The sequence below is a fragment of the Trichinella spiralis genome (assembly GCF_000181795.1).
Source record: "Trichinella spiralis strain ISS 195 chromosome Unknown Scfld2, whole genome shotgun sequence".
Taxonomy (NCBI): domain Eukaryota; kingdom Metazoa; phylum Nematoda; class Enoplea; order Trichinellida; family Trichinellidae; genus Trichinella; species Trichinella spiralis.
In genome coordinates this window covers 3,875,725-3,895,433 of record NW_003526941.1, presented here as the reverse complement: position 1 = coordinate 3,895,433, position 19,709 = coordinate 3,875,725, and the positions used below count along the sequence as shown (strand labels likewise).

At 33.1% G+C, this 19,709-nt stretch overlaps 5 protein-coding genes across 5 annotated transcripts; 3 read left to right on the top strand and 2 right to left on the bottom strand.

The window, feature by feature from the left end:
- The first annotated feature begins 815 nt into the window (after positions 1 to 815).
- Tsp_03340 (cyanase) lies at positions 816 to 1,367 on the top strand. The gene has a single exon (XM_003379636.1). The coding sequence runs from the start codon at positions 816 to 818 to the stop codon at positions 1,365 to 1,367; it is 552 nt and encodes a 183-aa protein (XP_003379684.1).
- An 861-nt stretch (positions 1,368 to 2,228) lies between these two features.
- Positions 2,229 to 6,348, bottom strand: Tsp_03339 (putative villin headpiece domain protein). The gene is made up of 18 exons (XM_003379635.1): positions 6,280 to 6,348; positions 6,140 to 6,214; positions 5,830 to 6,074; positions 5,556 to 5,685; positions 5,093 to 5,295; positions 4,954 to 5,032; positions 4,782 to 4,880; positions 4,581 to 4,722; positions 4,414 to 4,463; positions 4,118 to 4,339; positions 3,822 to 3,905; positions 3,556 to 3,701; positions 3,398 to 3,494; positions 3,037 to 3,102; positions 2,793 to 2,918; positions 2,576 to 2,734; positions 2,424 to 2,522; positions 2,229 to 2,300 (listed from the first exon to the last, which is right to left on the bottom strand). The coding sequence occupies exons 1-18, from the start codon at positions 6,346 to 6,348 to the stop codon at positions 2,229 to 2,231; spliced, it is 2,163 nt and encodes a 720-aa protein (XP_003379683.1).
- Positions 6,349 to 10,290: 3,942 nt separating this feature from the next.
- Tsp_03338 (organic cation transporter protein) lies at positions 10,291 to 12,628 on the top strand. Its single transcript, XM_003379634.1, has 10 exons — positions 10,291 to 10,436; positions 10,524 to 10,734; positions 10,797 to 10,900; positions 10,975 to 11,129; positions 11,206 to 11,374; positions 11,467 to 11,599; positions 11,657 to 11,751; positions 11,837 to 12,051; positions 12,242 to 12,426; positions 12,488 to 12,628. The coding sequence occupies exons 1-10, from the start codon at positions 10,291 to 10,293 to the stop codon at positions 12,626 to 12,628; spliced, it is 1,554 nt and encodes a 517-aa protein (XP_003379682.1).
- Positions 12,629 to 13,496: 868 nt separating this feature from the next.
- Tsp_03337 (conserved hypothetical protein) lies at positions 13,497 to 14,961 on the bottom strand. The gene is made up of 5 exons (XM_003379633.1): positions 14,802 to 14,961; positions 14,482 to 14,607; positions 14,261 to 14,395; positions 13,951 to 14,171; positions 13,497 to 13,886 (listed from the first exon to the last, which is right to left on the bottom strand). The coding sequence occupies exons 1-5, from the start codon at positions 14,959 to 14,961 to the stop codon at positions 13,497 to 13,499; spliced, it is 1,032 nt and encodes a 343-aa protein (XP_003379681.1).
- A 1,735-nt stretch (positions 14,962 to 16,696) lies between these two features.
- Positions 16,697 to 18,814, top strand: Tsp_03336 (hypothetical protein). The gene is made up of 4 exons (XM_003379632.1): positions 16,697 to 16,748; positions 17,308 to 17,347; positions 18,245 to 18,336; positions 18,666 to 18,814. The coding sequence occupies exons 1-4, from the start codon at positions 16,697 to 16,699 to the stop codon at positions 18,812 to 18,814; spliced, it is 333 nt and encodes a 110-aa protein (XP_003379680.1).
- Positions 18,815 to 19,709: the final 895 nt, after the last annotated feature.

Genomic DNA, 19,709 nt, shown 5'->3' with positions numbered 1-19,709 from the left:
ATATCATCACTGCAAACATTTTATTTATGCAAATTCCATGATCATTGCTCAGCGGCATTTTGCGTTGCTCTGTTGAAGAGAAATTTATAAAATTTAACTTTACGAAATAATAACAAGAGCAAAAAGATTTAATTATTCACTCATTTCTTCGTTCATTGTAAGTATTTTTTCTATTTTTAATTATATTTATTTAACAAGTGTAATTTTAGTATCTAATTTGCAATTGTAGAATAATGTAATAAGTGGTGAGATTGTTACATTGGTAAGATTCAGTCAGTACTTCTCTTTTGCTTACAAAAAGCAATGTTGCAGTGTTGGAAATTTGCATTCATTGTTTTGTACCATTTGTAATACATTTTATGTTAAATGATATTTAAAGAAATTTAAATTAATACAACTATACTTGAGTATCATGAAATTACTATCATTTGCTTTTTATGTTGGTGGAGAATTTTTGAAATCATTAATTTATGGTGAAAACATTGCATGAAGTTGAATGCATGATTTTGTTAGCAGTGTGATCGTTCAAATGTCAACTGAACATATCCACCAGCTGATGTGGAAATTCTAGTGCATTGCTTGCTCAAGTACAGTTTGTCGTTTTATCCATTTCGGGGTAAATTTTAAGTGAATAAATAAAGAACGAATTATGAGCATTGGCTATTATGAATGAGTGATTTAGTAGCAACTTAGCTGTTGATATTTTTAAAATATTGGTTGTTTCCTTGAAATTGAAAATGTAGCCTGAAAATCAATTTTGTAATTTTGTAAGGTAATGTAATAAATTGGTGGAACTGAGGTTTTCAAGCGAGTCAATGTCGGTGGTGTTTAGATTATTTCATTTCAGTCGTGCTAAATTGTTGTCGAATTTGAATTCAAGCCGATCGGCTAGTTCAATTTGTACCGTCGAAGACAAGCAGAATCTCGTGAAACGTTTGCTTGAGGCGAAATTGGATTCCGGCTTGACGTTTGACGAAATCGCGTCGAGATGTCAAATTACGAACGTCCACTGTGCGCAGCTTTTTCACAACCAAGCCCGTCTGAGTCCGAAATTAGCAGCTACGTTGAAGCAGCTTGTTCCAGCTTTGCAAGATGACGACCTGCGTGAAATGCAACGCTGTCCGTTGCGTATTGCCGACCCGTTGCTGATGCACGATCCCGCCGTGTACAGATTTCACGAACTGGTCGTACAGTATGGCAAAAGTTTGAAAAGTTTGATTGAGGAAAAATTTGGAGACGGTATCATGTCGGCGATTGATTTTCAAATGACGCTTTCTGAGGCGCCGGGCAAAAGTGGAGAACGACGCGTTGTCATTCGAATGGACGGCAAATTTCTGCCCCGTGTTGAACCAACCCAGCTGGATTAGTGCTAAAATAATGTACGTTGCGCATTCTGCATGTATTGTCGACTGTAGTTTTTCATCATTTGAACGAACGATTTGCTCGCATATTTTCAATACAAATATCACGCCCGTGCATTGATCAGGATATTTTTTGCAGATGTACAGATTAAATTAAACCAAAAATAATATTTTGTCAAAATAATTTTCAATTAATTAATATCTAGAGATATTGGAGAAGTTTCGTTATTCATTTTTCTTTTTTCCACTCATCTTCGTTCTTTTACGTTTCACAATTATTTGAAATTGTTGAACGAATTTTTTTTTGAATTTTCTGCGTTAATAATGTTATTTAATGCTTTTTTGGAATTTTTTTCCTTTTCAGTTTCAACTGAAAAGCATGAATGATTAAATTAATTTTATTTTTTTAACGCATGCGTCAAACGTAGCCTATTTGTGCCTTTGTCTTAAATTGCAAACTACAGTATAGCTGAAGTGTTTGAAATGCGATCGTTGCAGTGACTTGTACCTGTAATAAGCATGCCATTATTATGAGAATGGTTTTGAAAACTATGACGAGCGCGATAAATTTATTATTTTGATTTGTTCTATATTTTGATCTGTTTTTAATTTCAGATTTTCCATACGTTTTCACTGAAGAATTAGATTTATTTGTGAACAGCCGAATGAGTACAAATGAGAAACCAATGATGCAATCAAGCAATTAATGGTAAGTTTATGTTTTTATTTATTTATTTTTGTATTTGATATTTGATTCGATATCTCAAAGATGCGTAAATGCGTCATTGTTAAATCGGTTGTGAAATCAAGGGAGGAAAAGATTTTGAAAATTAATTTGCGTGTGTCTGTCTGTATTTGAACCAAAAATTAGCATATAGTTGTAGTTCGTTCTTGTAAAGTGAACAAACAGATCAATTTATACTTTAGAATTCGTGGATGCTGTATTATTTCTATGTTTGTCTTGTAATTAACTTCAACTAATGAATCACTTGAAATGTTACGTAATTAACTCTACGTTCTGGTAAACGATCGCATGCCCATTGGGAACTAAAGCAGACCAACCTTCTTCTTAAGAGACATTTTAGTCCACAATGGTAAACGGTCAAACATTCCTCTTGGCATTTTAAATAATTTTTGAAAATCTTCTGCTGATAAATATTCCTTAAAACAAATTTTTTTTTCATTATTCTGCTTTTCGGATGTTTTGCTGTTACCTCTCGCCTGCCACGATCCACATTTGGTGGAAGAGTTTCGGCATTTCTCAGTAGTTCTACTGGGTAGGTTTTCGATTTTTCTTCGTAAACACTAGCCAAACGGGCACGATCATTTTCCCACTTTAATACGCATTCCACGTCGGCATCTGTGATCGATTGCTGAACAAAGTGTCTGTTGAAATTAATAAATTACAATTGTATATACGGGATTGTTAACCTTCCATTCATCAGGATCCCAATTGGGGAAATGACCGATGAAATCTAACGGCTCTGATCCTTGTTGTACGACAATTATCGTTACAGTATCTCTGGTTCGAGAAGAAGCATCGCAGTCAACTAGATTCTGTTGTGAACACAATGTAAATTATAACGAACATTTGAAGCAGTGGATTCAAATTTTAAATGCAAATATTAGTTGTTTTTTTTCTCAATTAAAATTTAAGTAAGAAAGAATTACTTACTAGTGCATTTTCACAGGCTTTTCTTTTCTCAATTTCACTGGCTTCTTTTCCAATCCATACAAATATCTGTAAGAAAAAAATGGAATAGTTTCGATAAAAAAAGTACAAAATAATACTTCGTCGCCAACGTCCAAAACCATCACATCATCTTCGTATAGATCCTGCGAAAATACATTTTTCATCTACATGAACGACATGGCATTTTGGTTGCTCACTTCTTGAGTGAAGGATACAATTTCTTCTACGTCAAATATTCCGTTAGTTTCGCTGCAGTGGAACAACCGAGCAGGAAGATTAGGATTCTAGTAGGCATGTAGTTGGTTTTAATTTTGAAAATAATCTACTTGTATACTTCACGCACTCGCAATGCTTTACTGCTTGCGTAAGCTGCCTTTCCACCGATAGCATCCCAAAAATTCTGTGGCTCAAAACCTTCCATTACATTCAAGCATTTTTTTCTTCAATGAGATTATCAATGAGTATGGCAAAGATGTAAGTGAACAACAAGTTTTTGTTTACTTGGTAGAATAAAAATGGTTGAAAAATCGTTGTGCTACATCTTTTTCAATTTGACTAGCACCTTTTCCTTGCCACAGATAGACTATTTCTTTTGCTGCCAAAACGAAAACGTCATTGCTGTTCAAAGATGATGCTTCTCTTTTTACCTGATTGTCAGCAATTAATTATCACAATTATTGATAATAATATTATGTATTTTGAGAAAAGAGGTGAAAAATATTTTCTTCCTTGAAAAGTGGTTTTGTTCGAAAGAAAATAATGCTCACCTGAACTGCGCATCCATTTCTTATTCTGAACAGATGATTATCTTCATCATCATCATTATTATTATTTATAACTTGTTTGCTGTCCTGAGAAAATTAATGCGTCTTTGATCGTAATTTGTGATAATTTCAACGGTGAAGTGAATAATTACCATCAGTATAACAATTTCATTTTCGAACAGTTTCAAAAATCGCTCTGGTTCTTTACCTTGTTTGACGTAAACCTTTGTAAAATGTGAATTGTTTAAGCTCAGAGAAAAAGTGCCAAATATTTTTTATTATTATTATTCAAAACCAACTTGGGCAGCTTTTCCGTTTCGGTGTTCTGAACTGATCTTATCCATCGCTTGTTTAGCTTGTTGTTTTCTGTTGACGTTACATTTCGCACCTTGCCAAAGGTGCACGTAATCATTGCCACCGGCATCCTGATGTCGAAACAGGAAACATTCGTCGGCGTACAATATTCCCATCTTATCATTGGATATTGGAATCAGTTGACCCTTGTCGTCAATTCGCCATGCCTGTATAAAAAGAAAGTATTTTCTTTTTAGGATTTTTTTTAAATTAACAATTTCCAAAAAATTCATTTTAATACTTCAACTGAGTGCTTTTTTTCTTTATCGAATGCTTTCAAATTTTCCAATCCTGTAAAAGCAGTATCATTTATCCATCATTGGAAATAGTACAAAAAATTTTTTTTTATTTTTCGATATTTTCCTGGTTGAATAGTTTAAAAAATGCTGACATCCCTAAGTAATATACCTTTTCCAACGGCAACATTCAAAATTGGCGTTGCATTTTTGTCCTCCCACACGAAAGCGGCCTTAAATAGCGGTGGTTCGACTTCTTCTTTCACTTTCGTCACACTGATCCACGAAGGGTAATTTCGTTGTTTCAAAAAATCCTGAAAATTTTCAACTAATTTTATATTTTGTTTCACTCGGTTCATTTTTTCAAATTTACATTTGCCAAATTCCATACGTTGCGTCTTTCATTTTCTGAACACTTTTTACCAACCCAAGCATATATTCCAGAATTGCCCATATCGACAATGAAACAATCCTATAATTTGTAGACTTTGTCATATTAATATTTTAAAAAAGAGCGAAATAAATTTTGCTTGATTCAAATGTACATTTGTATCTAACAAGCTGGATGTTAATGGTCGCTTGGTAATTTCGACAGCGTTCGTTTTGCCGTCTGAGTCGTATACACTGAAAATGATTCCTGGGTGAAAAAATGATCCGTATGTTTTCAATTGTGAAACAACTTACTGAAACAGTTTCACTTCTACCGTTCGTTGTTTTTCGAATTCTGCATCATCAATATCGTCGGATTGTCTGGTCACTTTGAAATTCGCATCAACACCCAAATGTTGAAAAAATATCCCACAATTGTTGCTGTTCGGTTCTATTAATTGAATCTGCGATTTGCCGTTGTGAGCGTGATCGCGTACATTTCTGGCAAACTCCATTCCCTGATTTAAGCGACTGTTGTTTAGCTTTTTATAATTTTTAGAAGAAAGGTTTTTTAACAATGAAAATGAATGCAAATAATCACTTGAACTCGTTCGATGCGGGAACTGTTTGCACCGCACCAGATGTAGATGTTTCGTGCAGTATCCAAAACGAATACATCTCCATTATTCAACAATGAAGCATGGGCAGGAATCTGATCGAATAACAGACAACACATGTATGCTTTGTTTTACAGTGACATCAGTTTTCGTATACTTACTTGCTGAATTCGACATCGACGTTTACCTTTCACTTTGAACAAGCGTATTTTCTCTTCTTTTTTCCCGCTTTTGAATCCTGATTTGACGCCACCTTGCAGGTAGCTTAATACAATTTTGCATTTTTTACATCTTATAAATTTGTATATACATTTTTTTGAATTAATTTCCTACTTTTTGTGAATTGCAAGAAATTTAAATTTCTTAAATCAAGCATTAAACTATGCTGACTGCGGAGAAAGTAAATTTGAATGAAAAATGATATATACCACGTACCGAATACCACTTTTGAAGTAAGACAAGAAACGGTCCGTTTCATGGTATTGAATTTCTCTCACTTGAATCGGTTCACCGAGAAGCAAATCGTCCAGTTCGACTGCTTTTATAGCCGCAGTGCCGTATTCATCCTTGAATTTCAAATTACATGATGAATTTACATAATATAAGGTTGTGTAATTTGTCACCTGTGTGCACTTTCTGCCGAGCCAAAAATGAATGTGATGCTGCAGTTTGTCTGATGTCTAGAATAATAATCTGTATGGTGAAATAATCGGATGAAGTCAAGAAAGCTTCTTCTGTCACTCACGTGGAGCACGATATAAGCATCACCTTCGTGAAAGAAACCGTATTCTTTCTCTTCAACCGGCACAACTTTGAATTGCTGCAATTGAACAATTTGTAAAAAAAATAATCAACATTAATTATTATTGTTCTTCATTAAATAACTTCGACTCTCCAAATTCGAAGGCCTGCTTGTTTTCCAACGTCGACAAATGCTTCATCTTGGACAACCATCGTCAGGGCTTTATATATATATATATATCTGTTTTTTTCGTGTATATCGAGACAAAATTTGCTCAGTAGTGAAAATTATTCATGCTTTCCACACGACGTAATTTTGAAGCGTGTTCAGTTTTGCCCGTTAGATATTTTATTAAAGCAAGAAACGCTGACAAACAAGCGACGACGAACAACAAAATGTGTCTCTCCTAAGATTGGTTAACTGCAGCTGGAACGTAAATTACCCACCAACACTGCCACGCTGAGCAGTGTGCTATTAGCAATTATTCTACATCTGCATTTTTGTTTTCTTCACATTTACTTTGAGAAAGAAAATAATGGACGGGAAGAAATCACATTTTAATGCATCTATTTTTCGAAAGTTGTGAAGAAGAAGAAGAAGGGAGCGATTTGAAATGTGTTTTTAGAAAAAAAATAAGCCAAAAGGAAACTCCTCCGGCTTGCTTTTGGAAAACATTTCTGTTTTGTGATTAAAAACTCTAAAAATTCTGAAAATAAATTTCCTCATTACCGCTTTTAACAGCATTGAAAGAGAAATTTTATTCAAACTTCATGCAGGTTGAGATTTTCTTCTCCAATTATTGCTCATCATTTACACATTTGACGTATTTGAATTGAATTTCAGAAATGCTTTATTCTTTTTTTTGATTCATCAGTTGTTAAGCATACTGGATTGGAGAAAAAATGTTTCTTGTGGGTGAGAGGGGCGGAATTCGAATTTAAAAGTAAAACAGTTTTTTAAAAGCATACTTTCTATACAGCTACAGGGCGAGATAGATGGTTTTCATTTGTTGTGCACGATAACACTGAACGACGATTTCATTGCACAATAATTATTACTTCGAGGTGAATATATTTGTATGTTCGTATGTTTTTTTCGTCTGTATTTTGTTTTGTCAGCTAGAATTAATCAAGCTTAACACTGATGCAAACGAACCGTGTGCTGTAGTGAACAAAATTTCAAGCTCTCATTACTAGAGACTGAATTTAGTTAAGAAAGGTGGACTTTGTGCTCTAATGTCTAATGACACAAGTATTTTTTCTTGAGCTGTGCTTTTCAGATAAAGTGAATTTAGCAAATTGATTGTCTGTTTTCAAGTGAATGTGTTGTTTTCTGAAATTTAATTTCCACGATAAAGCACGCTTTTCAGCGAGAGCAGCTATTTTTCAACAATTTCGAAGAATGTGTGACAAACTCGCATTTGATCGAAAACTAATTTCCCTGCCAGGCGTATGCTGGTTAATTGATGTCTTGACGTGTGTTTATAAGCATTACTAATTGATTTCTATGATATTTTTGAATCATTTCATCCAATGAAAAATTGAGATTAATTATAAAAGATTGAATGGGAAAAATTAGTGCAACAGGTGAACATATTTCATGGAATATTTTTCTCAATTGGTAAATTGACAATTCTTTTTATTCCAACTATGCTTACTAAGATTTCTTTTGTCCAAACAACAATAATCACAATGAAATAATCTACTTGACAGTAGTTTTTAATTTGAACTTGGCTGTTACAACTTCTTACTGTAATTGTATTTTTTCGCATGTACCTTTTTTTTAATGGGCATTTCGCATTTTTTAAAGCTTTATTTATTGAAGTAGAAATTGTTGCGCGTAGAAATGAATTTGGAAAATCGTCAAATCTGTGTTTTTTAAACATCAAATATTCAAACAACTCTAATTTGATCACACAATCATCAGCATACAAGCCTGTGTTTGCCGTAGCAGCAGTTTGTAAATAAAACAGAAGATTATAAAACACCACAATCATTAGTTTATTTGATTATAATTAATTGAAGAAAAATGATTTGTACAAAATTAGACAAAATGATCAAACGAAGTTAATTAATTAAGCAATATTATTGTGCATTTTCAATTGAATTTGAAAAATTTCAATTTCAACCATACTTATATGGTTGCCAACAGTAATTTACAGTCATGCATTGTTTGGTGACAGTAGTTAAATTGTATTTTTTTTGTTTTCTTTGAAGAATTCATATTTTTTAAATTAATTAATTAAGTTTAATTTTTCGATACAAATAAATTTGTTTAGAATTAGAGTACACTTTTTAATTTGTTAAATGTGAAAAATAAGAAATGCATTATTTGTTCAATGTTTATTGCTTAAAAGATGATGAAGTTTATCTGGTTGCTGTTCGTTGTTGTTCATTCAGATACTACTGCTGTTCTGTATTGTTTTGCTTGTAATGATTTGAGTGCCTCATAGTTTACCTGATTACTTTACAGTAATAATGATTGTTATTTTGTGCATATATTTTTGTAATTTACGGTCACAGTATTAGGGGAGAATGATGATTGCAAGTGAAAAATTGTTTCGCGATTATTCAAAATTATAAAAATTTCATTTCGAGGTAAACAAGAATTATTCTGCGTTGCTTTGTTTCAATTGTTTTGAATTTTTGATTTTTTGAGATTTAATTTTCAATATTTGAAAATTTCTTTACTTAAGTTTGTTAACTTATAAAATAGAAATCTTTTTTTGGATGTATTTTAAAACAAAGTCTTTGACAGTTGTTTGTTTATTTTTAATCGAGGGTTTTTATTCATTTGTACATACTGCTTTTTATATGCGGTAATTTTTGTATTTTTTTCATAATTCTTTTGTACTGTTTTTTGAAATAGATTGGATAAGCAACGTGGTGATGATTAAAGCATGTACGAATAATCCAAGCATTAAATTAATTATTTTGATAATGTTCTTCAAATTTATTCAGTTTGTATTTGCTCATTTGAACAAATAATTTTAACAATCATGATAAATTTATTACGGTTTAGATGTTACATTTTTAATAAACGTTTCTACAGAAAAATTGAGGCTTGTTAGCAAAAATTGCATACCATAGCGTATTATTTTATTAGTGACGGCAGACATACGAACTAGGCAACATTTAGCTTTATATCAATTAGTCAAAATAGTTTATATTTGTTTGGTCAGAAAATTGAATTGAAAAAAATTTCAACTTATTGCAGTAGTAATAATTTGCTTGATGGAGCAAACAAATATGATTGTTGGTTGTTTAATTTAATTCACTAATTTTGCTGCATTTTTGTTTGATATTTTTTGCTTTTTGTTCAATTTGTATGTGTTGCTGCTGTTAACGTTATTGTAAAACTCGTTTTCAAAGCACCTTTGAAATTTACCCAACAGGTTGATTTGCAGTTTGTTTCAAATTTAGAAACATTAGCAAGCATGCTTGGAACAATTTATCAAAATAAGTTGCTTTTATTTCACAGTCGATATTTGGCATTTGGTCGTTTTATGACCGTTTTTTTTTTATAATTGAACTGTATTTGCACATTTTTCCACATAAAATTATTCACTTTGAACATATTTTACTTGAAATGTCGATACCGAAGTAGAATTTGATTGCATCAAAGAGGCCTAATTTGAAATTTTTTTTCTTTTTAAACAACCGGTACACAGAATGCACTTGATTTTAATTAATTTTTATTAATTATATAAATCTTTTCAATTGTGAGTGAATTATTGTCACTTCATTTGGTCAACTGTAAGAATTTTACAAACAATGCTATTACAAACAAAGTAGCATACGGTAGACAATTTATTCACAACAATGAATACAGTAATATATTGCAAAAGTTTTTTATTGATCTTTTCATTCTGTATCTTTTTACCCTCCCTGCGCGTGTTGAATATTTTAAAGTAGTTTTGACAATGAATATAGTATGTGGCGAAAAATGGAGTGAATCATTTTTAACGTTTTTTTTTGCTGACAAACAAAATTACATTATTGTTGTATTGAAAACAGTGATGATGATGATAATTTCATTGTTTTGATGCATTTGCGCTGTAGCATTTCTTCAAATTGTGTGAAATAATGAAAAAAGTTCGCATTTTTATTTTGTACTTTTTCAGTTGTTCAAAATCACAGTGAAGAGAAGTGAGAATGAAATTCGAAGATTTATTGCGAGATCATGTTGGTGAATTTGGTCACTATCAACAAGTGCAGTATTTTCTGGTCAACTTGCCAGTCATTATCACATCCATGCACGTTCTGTCTTGGACTTTCACATCCGAAGTACTTCCACATCGGTAAGCTTCAAGCATCGCATCAGTATTTTGGAATGCGATTAAATTCAAGCATATTGATTGATGAGATGAACAATTGTTGCACTGCAGATGTCTGTACGTTGGCGAAAATGATACTATTCCTTATGAGCTTGCTGCAAATTGGTCGTCGAATCTTTTGGACCAGTCCGGAAGCTCTTGTCTCAGGTACAAAAATGTCAGCTATTCTCAGGAAACAATACCCGAAGATGCGGAATTGGAATCTTGCATTGATGGTTATCGTTGGAAACCGTCAGCTTACACTTCAACTGCCGTTACCAAGGTTTGTCCTATAAAATATATCGTTGTTCTTTATTTAAAAATAAGCATAAATTATCTTTAAAGTGGTCACTTGTCTGCGACCAGAAATGGGTACGTTCATTCATTCAATCTGTCTACTACATTGGACAATTTTTTGGTTCATTCATATGTGGAACAATGTCTGATCGGTAGAGATTATTGTTTTTTTCATTCTTCTTGTTTGGAAAATGCTTTTTTCATCTTTTTTCTTAAAATTGTATAGATTTGGACGTAAAGTGGTTTTCTTTGTCGCCATCATACTGCAGATGTTTTGCGGTTCTATGATTGCCGTGGTTCCCTACTGGCCTTTGGTTGCGTTGTTTCGCGTTGGATTGGGCTTCTCGCATCCGGGCATTTTTGTCATTGCCGTCGTCATCGGTATTTATGCAAAATTCTTCATTATATTTCATTTCATATGTAAAGCAAATGAATTTCTTTTTCTTGCTTATTTCAGGAACTGAACTTGTCGGACCAAAGCAACGAATTTATGCCGGCGTTGGTTCCAGTGCCTTCTTTTCTCTTGGTCAAGTTTTTCTCGGCGCTATGGCATATCTCTTCACTGAATATCAATATTTGCAACTGGCCATCTCCATACCTGGAATTATTTTCTTTTCCTATTGGTGGTATGGATTTTTTTTATTTTCACAAAAATATAATACCAATAATAATAATAATAATAATAATTTTACTATGTGTTGATTGAATTTTTTTGAAGGTTAGTACCTGAATCAGCTAGGTGGTTGATGAGCAAGCGGAGATATAAAGAAGCTGCCGCAATATTACAAAGAGCCGCAAAATTTAACGGTCGAACTGTTTCTGGTGAAATAGTCGAAAGCATTGAATTGGAAGTAAAAGCTCAGACAGAATAAATAAGCAACAGCATTGAAGTTTTTAATTGATTTCAGCCAATATCAGAAAATGGTTGCGAAAATAAGAGAGCCACTGCAACGGCGACTGATTTGTTTCGCTCTCAGTCACTCAGAAAGAGAATGTTGGTCGCGTTTTACATTTGGTAAATTTGCATCAGATATATTCCATTTGTTTGTCCATTTAATTATTTAATGTTATTTTTTCTTAAATCTCAGGATCGCTGTTGCTTGCGTATATTACGCGTTGTCAATTAATCCAAGTTTTCTTGGCGGAGACATCAATTTGTCATTTATAATTGGGGGTTTTTTGGAACTGCCATTTTTGATAGTTGTGCTGTTGGCGATCAATCGTATTGGACGTCGTTGGATGCTGATTTTCGGTTTCGTTTTGTGCGCTACTTTGATGCTGTTGACGTTGGTAGTTCCTGCCGGTATGAAACACTTCTGTTCTTTTTCCTCTTCTTCTTGTTGTTGGATAATTTAAGTACGGTAGGAAAGAATGTTTCATAAATTCAGCGAATAATTAAAAGTATTTCTGTACTTACGTTACCAGTTTTAAGAATCTGTTTGCAAGCAGTTGCAATTTAATAATAATTTAAATAAAAATATGATTTTTTTTAGAAAATACAATTATTAAATTGTTGTTGGTATTGTTCGCCAAATCTGCTCTTGCCAGCGTTTATGCGATCAATTATACGTATACTTCGGAACTTTTTCCAACAGTGTTGCGCAACACAGCCATGGGCTTGTGCAGCATGATTGGTCGAATTGGTTCTTTTGCTGCATCTTACTTTGCTTTGTGGCTGGTGAAAATTATTCTGTTTATATGTTTACATGTTTGTTTGCTTATTATTATTGGTATTTCAGGCTGAAGATTATGCTGTTTTGATGTCGTTGTTGTACAGCGCGATTGCGCTGATCGCTGGTGGTTTGACGCTTTTATTACCTGAAACTGCTGGCCACGACTTAGCAGAAACGTTAGCTGACGCGGAAAAATTTTCCGAGTGAGCAAAACTGGGAGACGATATTGTTTTATCAGCATGCGATTTTCTTTTTTATTTATTTGTAGAGGACTTTTTTTAAGTATTATTGATGAAAAATATATATTATTTTGTACAACTGTTTAAAATTTAAAGAAAATTGTTCGAATATGTGTAAAGTTAGATGCTAATATTTTTGTCGTGATGTTTTTTTCTTTTTCAGCCGTCGACTGAACAATTCCCCAAGAAAGAAACAATCCAGCCCATCAGAAGCATGATTGAGAAGATGTTGAATTTTCGTTTAATTTAATCACACTTGCATCACTGCATTGTTTGGAACAATTTTTCATTGTTATTTTCTTTTCTTTTTTTTTCCAATATACATATATATAGATCAGTGTTAAATTTCGCACTGAATAGACTAAAAATAGTAGACTGACTGATTGAACAGTCATTTATTTTATTTTTTTTACTCAATTTCTATGTTATTTACTTTATATTTTTACGATTTTGCGCATAAATTTGAAAATATTTTCCATTCAAAAATTCTGGCTTATAATTTTACATTACTCTTCCATTGAATATATTATGTTTTCCATAATTCATATAGTAGAAGTATTTTCTTTCAGTAAAATAGCAAATATACTGATACAGAGACGAATGTATGCATTTGTTTGGAATTCAATGAAAATATATTATTATTATTATTATTATTATTATTATTATTATTATTATTATTGATGCATATTTCAGTATACATGCGTTCGTTTCGCTTGAGGTCGACAGCAGGGGTTAATTTTCATCAGTGTTATTATTGTTAGTACTGTATGTATAATTTTGAGGTCGATCAACAGTATACAATAGTACAATTTAGTACGGACTGAATTTCTAGCAATCTAACAGGTAGTATTGGACATGTTGATATTGGAAAAGATGGCAAAGTAGAAGAAGCCGAACGTGCCAAACGCTACTGGCAAAATGACCTGCGAGCCGACGTGGAATATTTTTGCTCCTTTCCAAAAGCAGTCGTGCGTGGTTCGTCGAAGGAACGGCTGGAAAAGGCTGAACCGAATCAACGATTCCAAATCCAACGTGGCCGGATCCCGACCGTTGGGATCGTTGCTGTTGTCACCTCCGTTGTTCATGGTAGGCGAGTTCATGATGTTGCCAACCGAGCTGCGTTTTCTGCGCTTCTTAATCTGTCGGTGAAGCAGTTTGACAATGATCAACTTGGCCAACGAGAGGAAAGCGAAAATGAAGCAACCCCCCAGGTACAAATCCATCACCTGCAATAACAATAACAACAGCATTGTCACAACGTGGACACACGGTGATCTATTATTATCTCACCTTGATGTAGCTGACTTTTGGCATGACGGCGTTGAACGAAAAAGACAAGAATATAATTGCCAATATGATGGAGAACATGTCCGAAAATTGGGTCTGATCTTCCATCCAAAGCGAAATCCACGAGCTGGTCACGACGGCTGTAGCTGGCACGAACAAATTCAAAAAGCAGAAGCCGGATCGTCGTTTCAATAATACGCACATTCTGGCAACATTGAATTCACCTGAAAAATTACTATGTTGATTGAGAAAAAACCAACAGGAACTTCTTTTTTTTCTCGTATAACAATATGTAATTGATCTATATATTCACCGGCTGCGTAAGTTTCATTGCGAGTGTAGAAACGGTACGATTTTGCATAAAAATCTGGTAGACTGATGTCGTCCAATTCTATTGAATGAGCGTTCACTGTCCACTCATACTTCACGTCGTCTGTGGTATGTCCATCTGAAATGAAAGAAAATTGTTAATTGAGAAAAAAAATTTTATTCATTATTATTTGCTTTGAGATTTATTTATTTAATTTTACTTACAGCTTGATAATTCCAATCCACACGCTTGTTGATCGAATGGATACCTGGTGAAATGTGGAACAAAGAGAGAGAAAAGTAAGCAGTTATTATTATTTAATTTTTCATCCGGTGCTATTGTTATACTTTCTGAAATGGTGAATAATTTTACTTACATGAGAAGGTCGAACTTGCATTGGGCTGTGATGGACAATCTGAAAAATGAATACTGACGATAATATCTGGTGGACGAGCGTTAACGTTGACGAATTTAGCCTACCGACGACTGTAGAATATGGTTCCATCTTCGAACAGTTTCATGTGACCACGATGCGAGAGCGAACCCGGTTCTGGTCCTTTCGAGTCGAGAGCGTTGTTGAAACATGTGTCCGGTATCCAGAGACGTTCTGCTCCTTCAGAAGGAAGATCTATAGGATTCTTGTAGCCGAACCAGGTACGATTGAACTGCAGTCTCAAATCGCGCCAATATTCGTGGTAGAACATTTCGGCCGTAAAACGCTGTACACTTTTTGATCAGTTAGTTTTTTCTTTTCTTCAATTCATTTTCACTTCATTTGTTTTATTCAACTTTTATATTATTGATTATATTGAGATTGGGATTGAGATTAGAAATTCATTATGCAATAGTTATTTCAATTATTGTTGTTGAGATGTAATCTATTTTAAAATTTTATATTAGCTTGCATTAGAATTCGCTTCGTAGAATGTATATATATATATATATTTTAACGGAATTTTCTATTCTTAGGAAGCATCTGTTTTGAACTAGGGAATTTATTATTATTTATTGCAAGATCTCTAACACAAATATCATCATAATTATCATCATAGCGGAAGATGTAATACTTTTTGCAACACTTGTTCAAATAATGAACTTTTTTTATCAGGCAGTTTGTCTGATTGTTATGCAACTCATAAATCATTTTCTAAAGCTGGCATGCACAAAATAAGGAAATTCACTTTGATTAATAATACAGCATTCATTACTCTACTGACTAATCTCACCTCTGTGAATGAAAAACGTATAGAATTTTCCCGAATTTCTCTTATTGTATATCTATGTATAATAGCAGTTATTGTTAGCTGTGATTCTTCACTTATTTTGCATCAAACTTGTTCGACAAATTTACGACATAATTTAGAGAAATGGGATGGGATGGGATGGGATAGGATAGGAGGCTTTTCATTCTATATTCTTATCAAGCTATTTTAAGCATCAACACAAATATATAAGGTTTATTTTGGATTTTTGAAAAAAAGTTTGCTTACCATTGAAGCTTCATCTATCGAACTGATGCTGATCAACTTCATACCGACTCTGATTTCTACCGGTTTCACTAAAAATTTTTCAATATTATTTTTGCAATTTTCAAAGCTTCAAGTTTTCTTTTTGCATCAATGGAGGATGGATGTGAAATATTTTGAATTTTATTTGTGAATGCAACAAAATGCAAAATAGAAATTTAAAAAATTTCACATTTAAAATTGTTTGAAGTATTTCAAGAATATTATGCAGCTGTTTGAAAAGTAGACGTTGGACAGAAGTTGTATAATGCTTAAAAGTCAATCGGAACATTTGTTGCATAGTTTTATAAAGTTCTTCTAGTATTTAATCATAATTATTTGTTTCACATCGGAAATTGTTTGCTTGTTTGTCCGCTTGCTCAATTGCCACCCTGCTTGCTTGCTTGCTTGCTTGCCTGGCTGATTAGCAATGATACGTTCTCATCTGTTTTCTGTCGGTTTTGCCGTCATGTTTTTGCAATGTTTCAATTTGTAAAATATTCATCTGAACGTAATTTCAAAAATGCAAACGTCCTTTTTTATGCTTAAATCTGACAATTTACGCATAAAGTTCTGTTCACTGCATTTATTTTTTCATTTTTCATAGTTTCAATCACTGTAATTGATTTTAATTCATTTCCATTAACGACTTGAATTGTTTACTTGAACACACAAACGTGGAATTTTTTTTTATTCATTTCAAGTGTTCAGTGCGCAACAGATGTTTTGCCATGTCATGCTAACAGAAGAAATGTGAATTATTTTTCATTTCATTCATGCTTGCCGTGTCGAATTGCTTCAAGCAGTTATATTTATTCTTTCATCGTTTATATCATTCATAAAGGCGAGTGGAAGGGCAATGTAATGTAATGCAGCATTATAATAATGTAGATGTTAATCCTTTGCAAAACCTTGGGTTTATTGGTGATAAACCATGATACATACCACTTCCAGATACACACAAACAGTAGAATTAGTGAGGAAAAGTAAGTTGTCAGATTAGGCCTTCACATTATTATGATTGAAAGTAATGATATTGAAAAGCGGTAACTGGTTGGTGTTCAGCGTAATTATATAAGTATAATTTTAATCATACGTTTCAAAATCTTATTAATTTTATTAAAAATTTTCAGAACACTCTAGCTTTGAAGTTAAGACACTCTCGGCATTGGAGGAAATTGACAAGGAATGCAATAAATAATTTTTATAAGTAGCTGTTGTTCAGTTGAGTTTTGGTTGTGAAAATTATAATTTGAATGAGCAGTTTTTGTTCATTTTGAAATTAAAAAGCAATTCACAACCTACTTTGATTGTTCATTAATTTACAAATGTGACAAATAATATCGAATATTCCAAGTTGTTTTTCTATGCAAAATTGGCGTGCAAGTTCATTGATTTAAGTGAATTTGAAGAAGATTGAGACTTTTCCAAATAATAAAATGTTTGTTCAACATTTGAATTATGTATGTGGATTTTAAAACAACGTTGATCCTGTAATGTTATGATAATTTTATAGCGTTTCAGGAATTTTCAAATTATTTCCAGGCATAGGTGTAAATGTAATTAAACAAATGTGGCATATGAGGTAATTTTGGTGGGCTGTTGTTATGCATTTATATCATTATTGTCATTAAAAATTGGCTCTTCTTTAAATATTAGTATGACTGGCAGACTGACGGGTCCCACATTTCATTTATATAATGTGTATATCTCTTTTGCATTGCAGTTTCTGAGCATTTAATTTTTACTTAATTGTAACGTTATTTGTAAATGCGCATTTCCTATCCCAGATCTCTCGTACACAACTGCGAATCTGTTACAGTGATTTGTTAATATAGCTGTTAGTTTAAACATATAAATATTTATTTGTGTGTAAGAATTAATAAATATATTAAAATTTGCAGCTGTATGGTGATTGTTTTCCAATTTAGTTATTGCAAGTACACAGAGTTTTATTTGAAGCGTTTTGATCAATTTAATGGAATATGAGGTTAGGGAACGAAGTGGTGTCATGGTGGTGCCAAAAATTTTCATCTCAGCTTTTTGGATAATTGTGAAGAAAACATTGATTTTATGCTCTTAAAAATATTAAATTTGCTCTCTTTTTTGATGAAATGTGGAAATTGCTAAAATTTTACTTGTCAACGTTGCTTATAGCTGAAAAATTAATTGAATTACACAATGTAACTCTCTGCACAAAGTGATTTGTTCAATTGATCATGTGAGAAATTGAAATTAAATGTGTTTTTTTGCGTGAAACCGATTTTCCTCACGTGAAATTTTATGCAAAGAAATTCAACAATGTTCTATTGCAGAAATTAATGTTGCAAACGTTTATTTATTTCTAACCTGTGCGATTATCAGTTGCTTACATTATTAATATTATTATTAGCATAGGTGATACGTGTAAAAACTGCTGCGCAAAAATGCTACGTATAAAATTCTGAAACATAAGTGAAATTTTTGGAATAGAAATTTCCAGTGTTATTTGTACAATTTTGATTGTTACTGTGAAGTGTGTTTATGTTCATTTGAGGTTAAAAATATTTATCTCCCTGGTAGAAACGATACATAGTAAGTAGAAACGGGAGCGGCGTTTAGGTGTTATTTGAACATTTATATATTTATGTAAAGTTATCCGTTTTCATTTCTAACAAACGGCAGGCAAAGGGAAAAAATGGTCCACTTTATTTAAGCACACTGTAGTACAAGCATGCAACTTACCTCCAAAGTCAGGCCTCAGACGATTGTCGTAGGATTCTAACGTTCTTTGCCACCAAGAGCGAAATCTTAGATTTCAAAATTGTTAGAATTTGTAGATCAAAAAAAAACAACAAGAAAATTTTAAGAAATGGTGAAATCCTTTGTCTACCTATCACTGTAAGTTCGGCTACGTATTTCAGGGCCTACTTCCGGTGCAATGATCACTTTACGCCAGCGACCTTCACGTAACATGTGTTGCGCTGTAGCCGAGCTTACTGTTATTCCAAATAACAAAAAGAATGATATCAACGGTGGACCTATCATGCGGACAGACGTATCAATTTGTTAAGAATGAAGATTTGCAAATTTATGCAAAAGAAAAAATATATGATGATTATCGATATTGTTGTTTTTCGTCAAAATTTGTCCAGGCCACTTGGTCAAAGTGTATGTATATAATGCAGGCAAAGGCGAGAGATGTGTGCTTATTGAATGCGCAAACTTGCCGTCACCTGAACGTTGTGGAATCGCATCCGTGACTAGTGGTCGTCAAGTCAAGCAAGCGTAGATAGATTTATGGCAAACGTTGTTTGCCGTTGCCGACCACGCTTGTCATCCAATCTCAAACGGCAAATTTCTCATGCATCCACCCATACGGCAACACTGCTTCCAGCCGGTGCCAGCAATTGTTATTCCACACTTGAAAAGCTCGTTCGCTTGCTTGCTTGCTTGCTTCACTGGAATGGGCGTTCCGCGGCTTGATGTCCAATTTTAGTCAACAAAATTGCACTCTCCCGACTCCTAACAATTCCACTCTATCATCACAATTGCTTATCAAATATGACGCATACGACAACGAAACGCAAACGGATTTCAATCCACCTCATCGGCGGTGTGCTTATCCAAGTTGTCGTCGGCAGTTGTCAGTAAATTTTTGACTATTGCCGACCTGGGGTCGCTGCTTTTCATTTCAAACTTCTTCTCTGCAATAATTTTTGCACTTTTAACAGCAGATTATGTTGTTGTTGTTTTATATCAGTTGAACATATTCTTTTCAATTAACCACAAATATTCAATTGCAAACTTTAAATACATTTTTTAATTCCTAGATAAACAGTTATTTCTACACCCACACACCCACACACACTTATATATGTATATTCATTTTTTAAAATAGGTTTTATTTCTTCTTTCCACTTTTGTATTGCAATCTAAATTCAATCAAATTTAAAATATGATTTAGA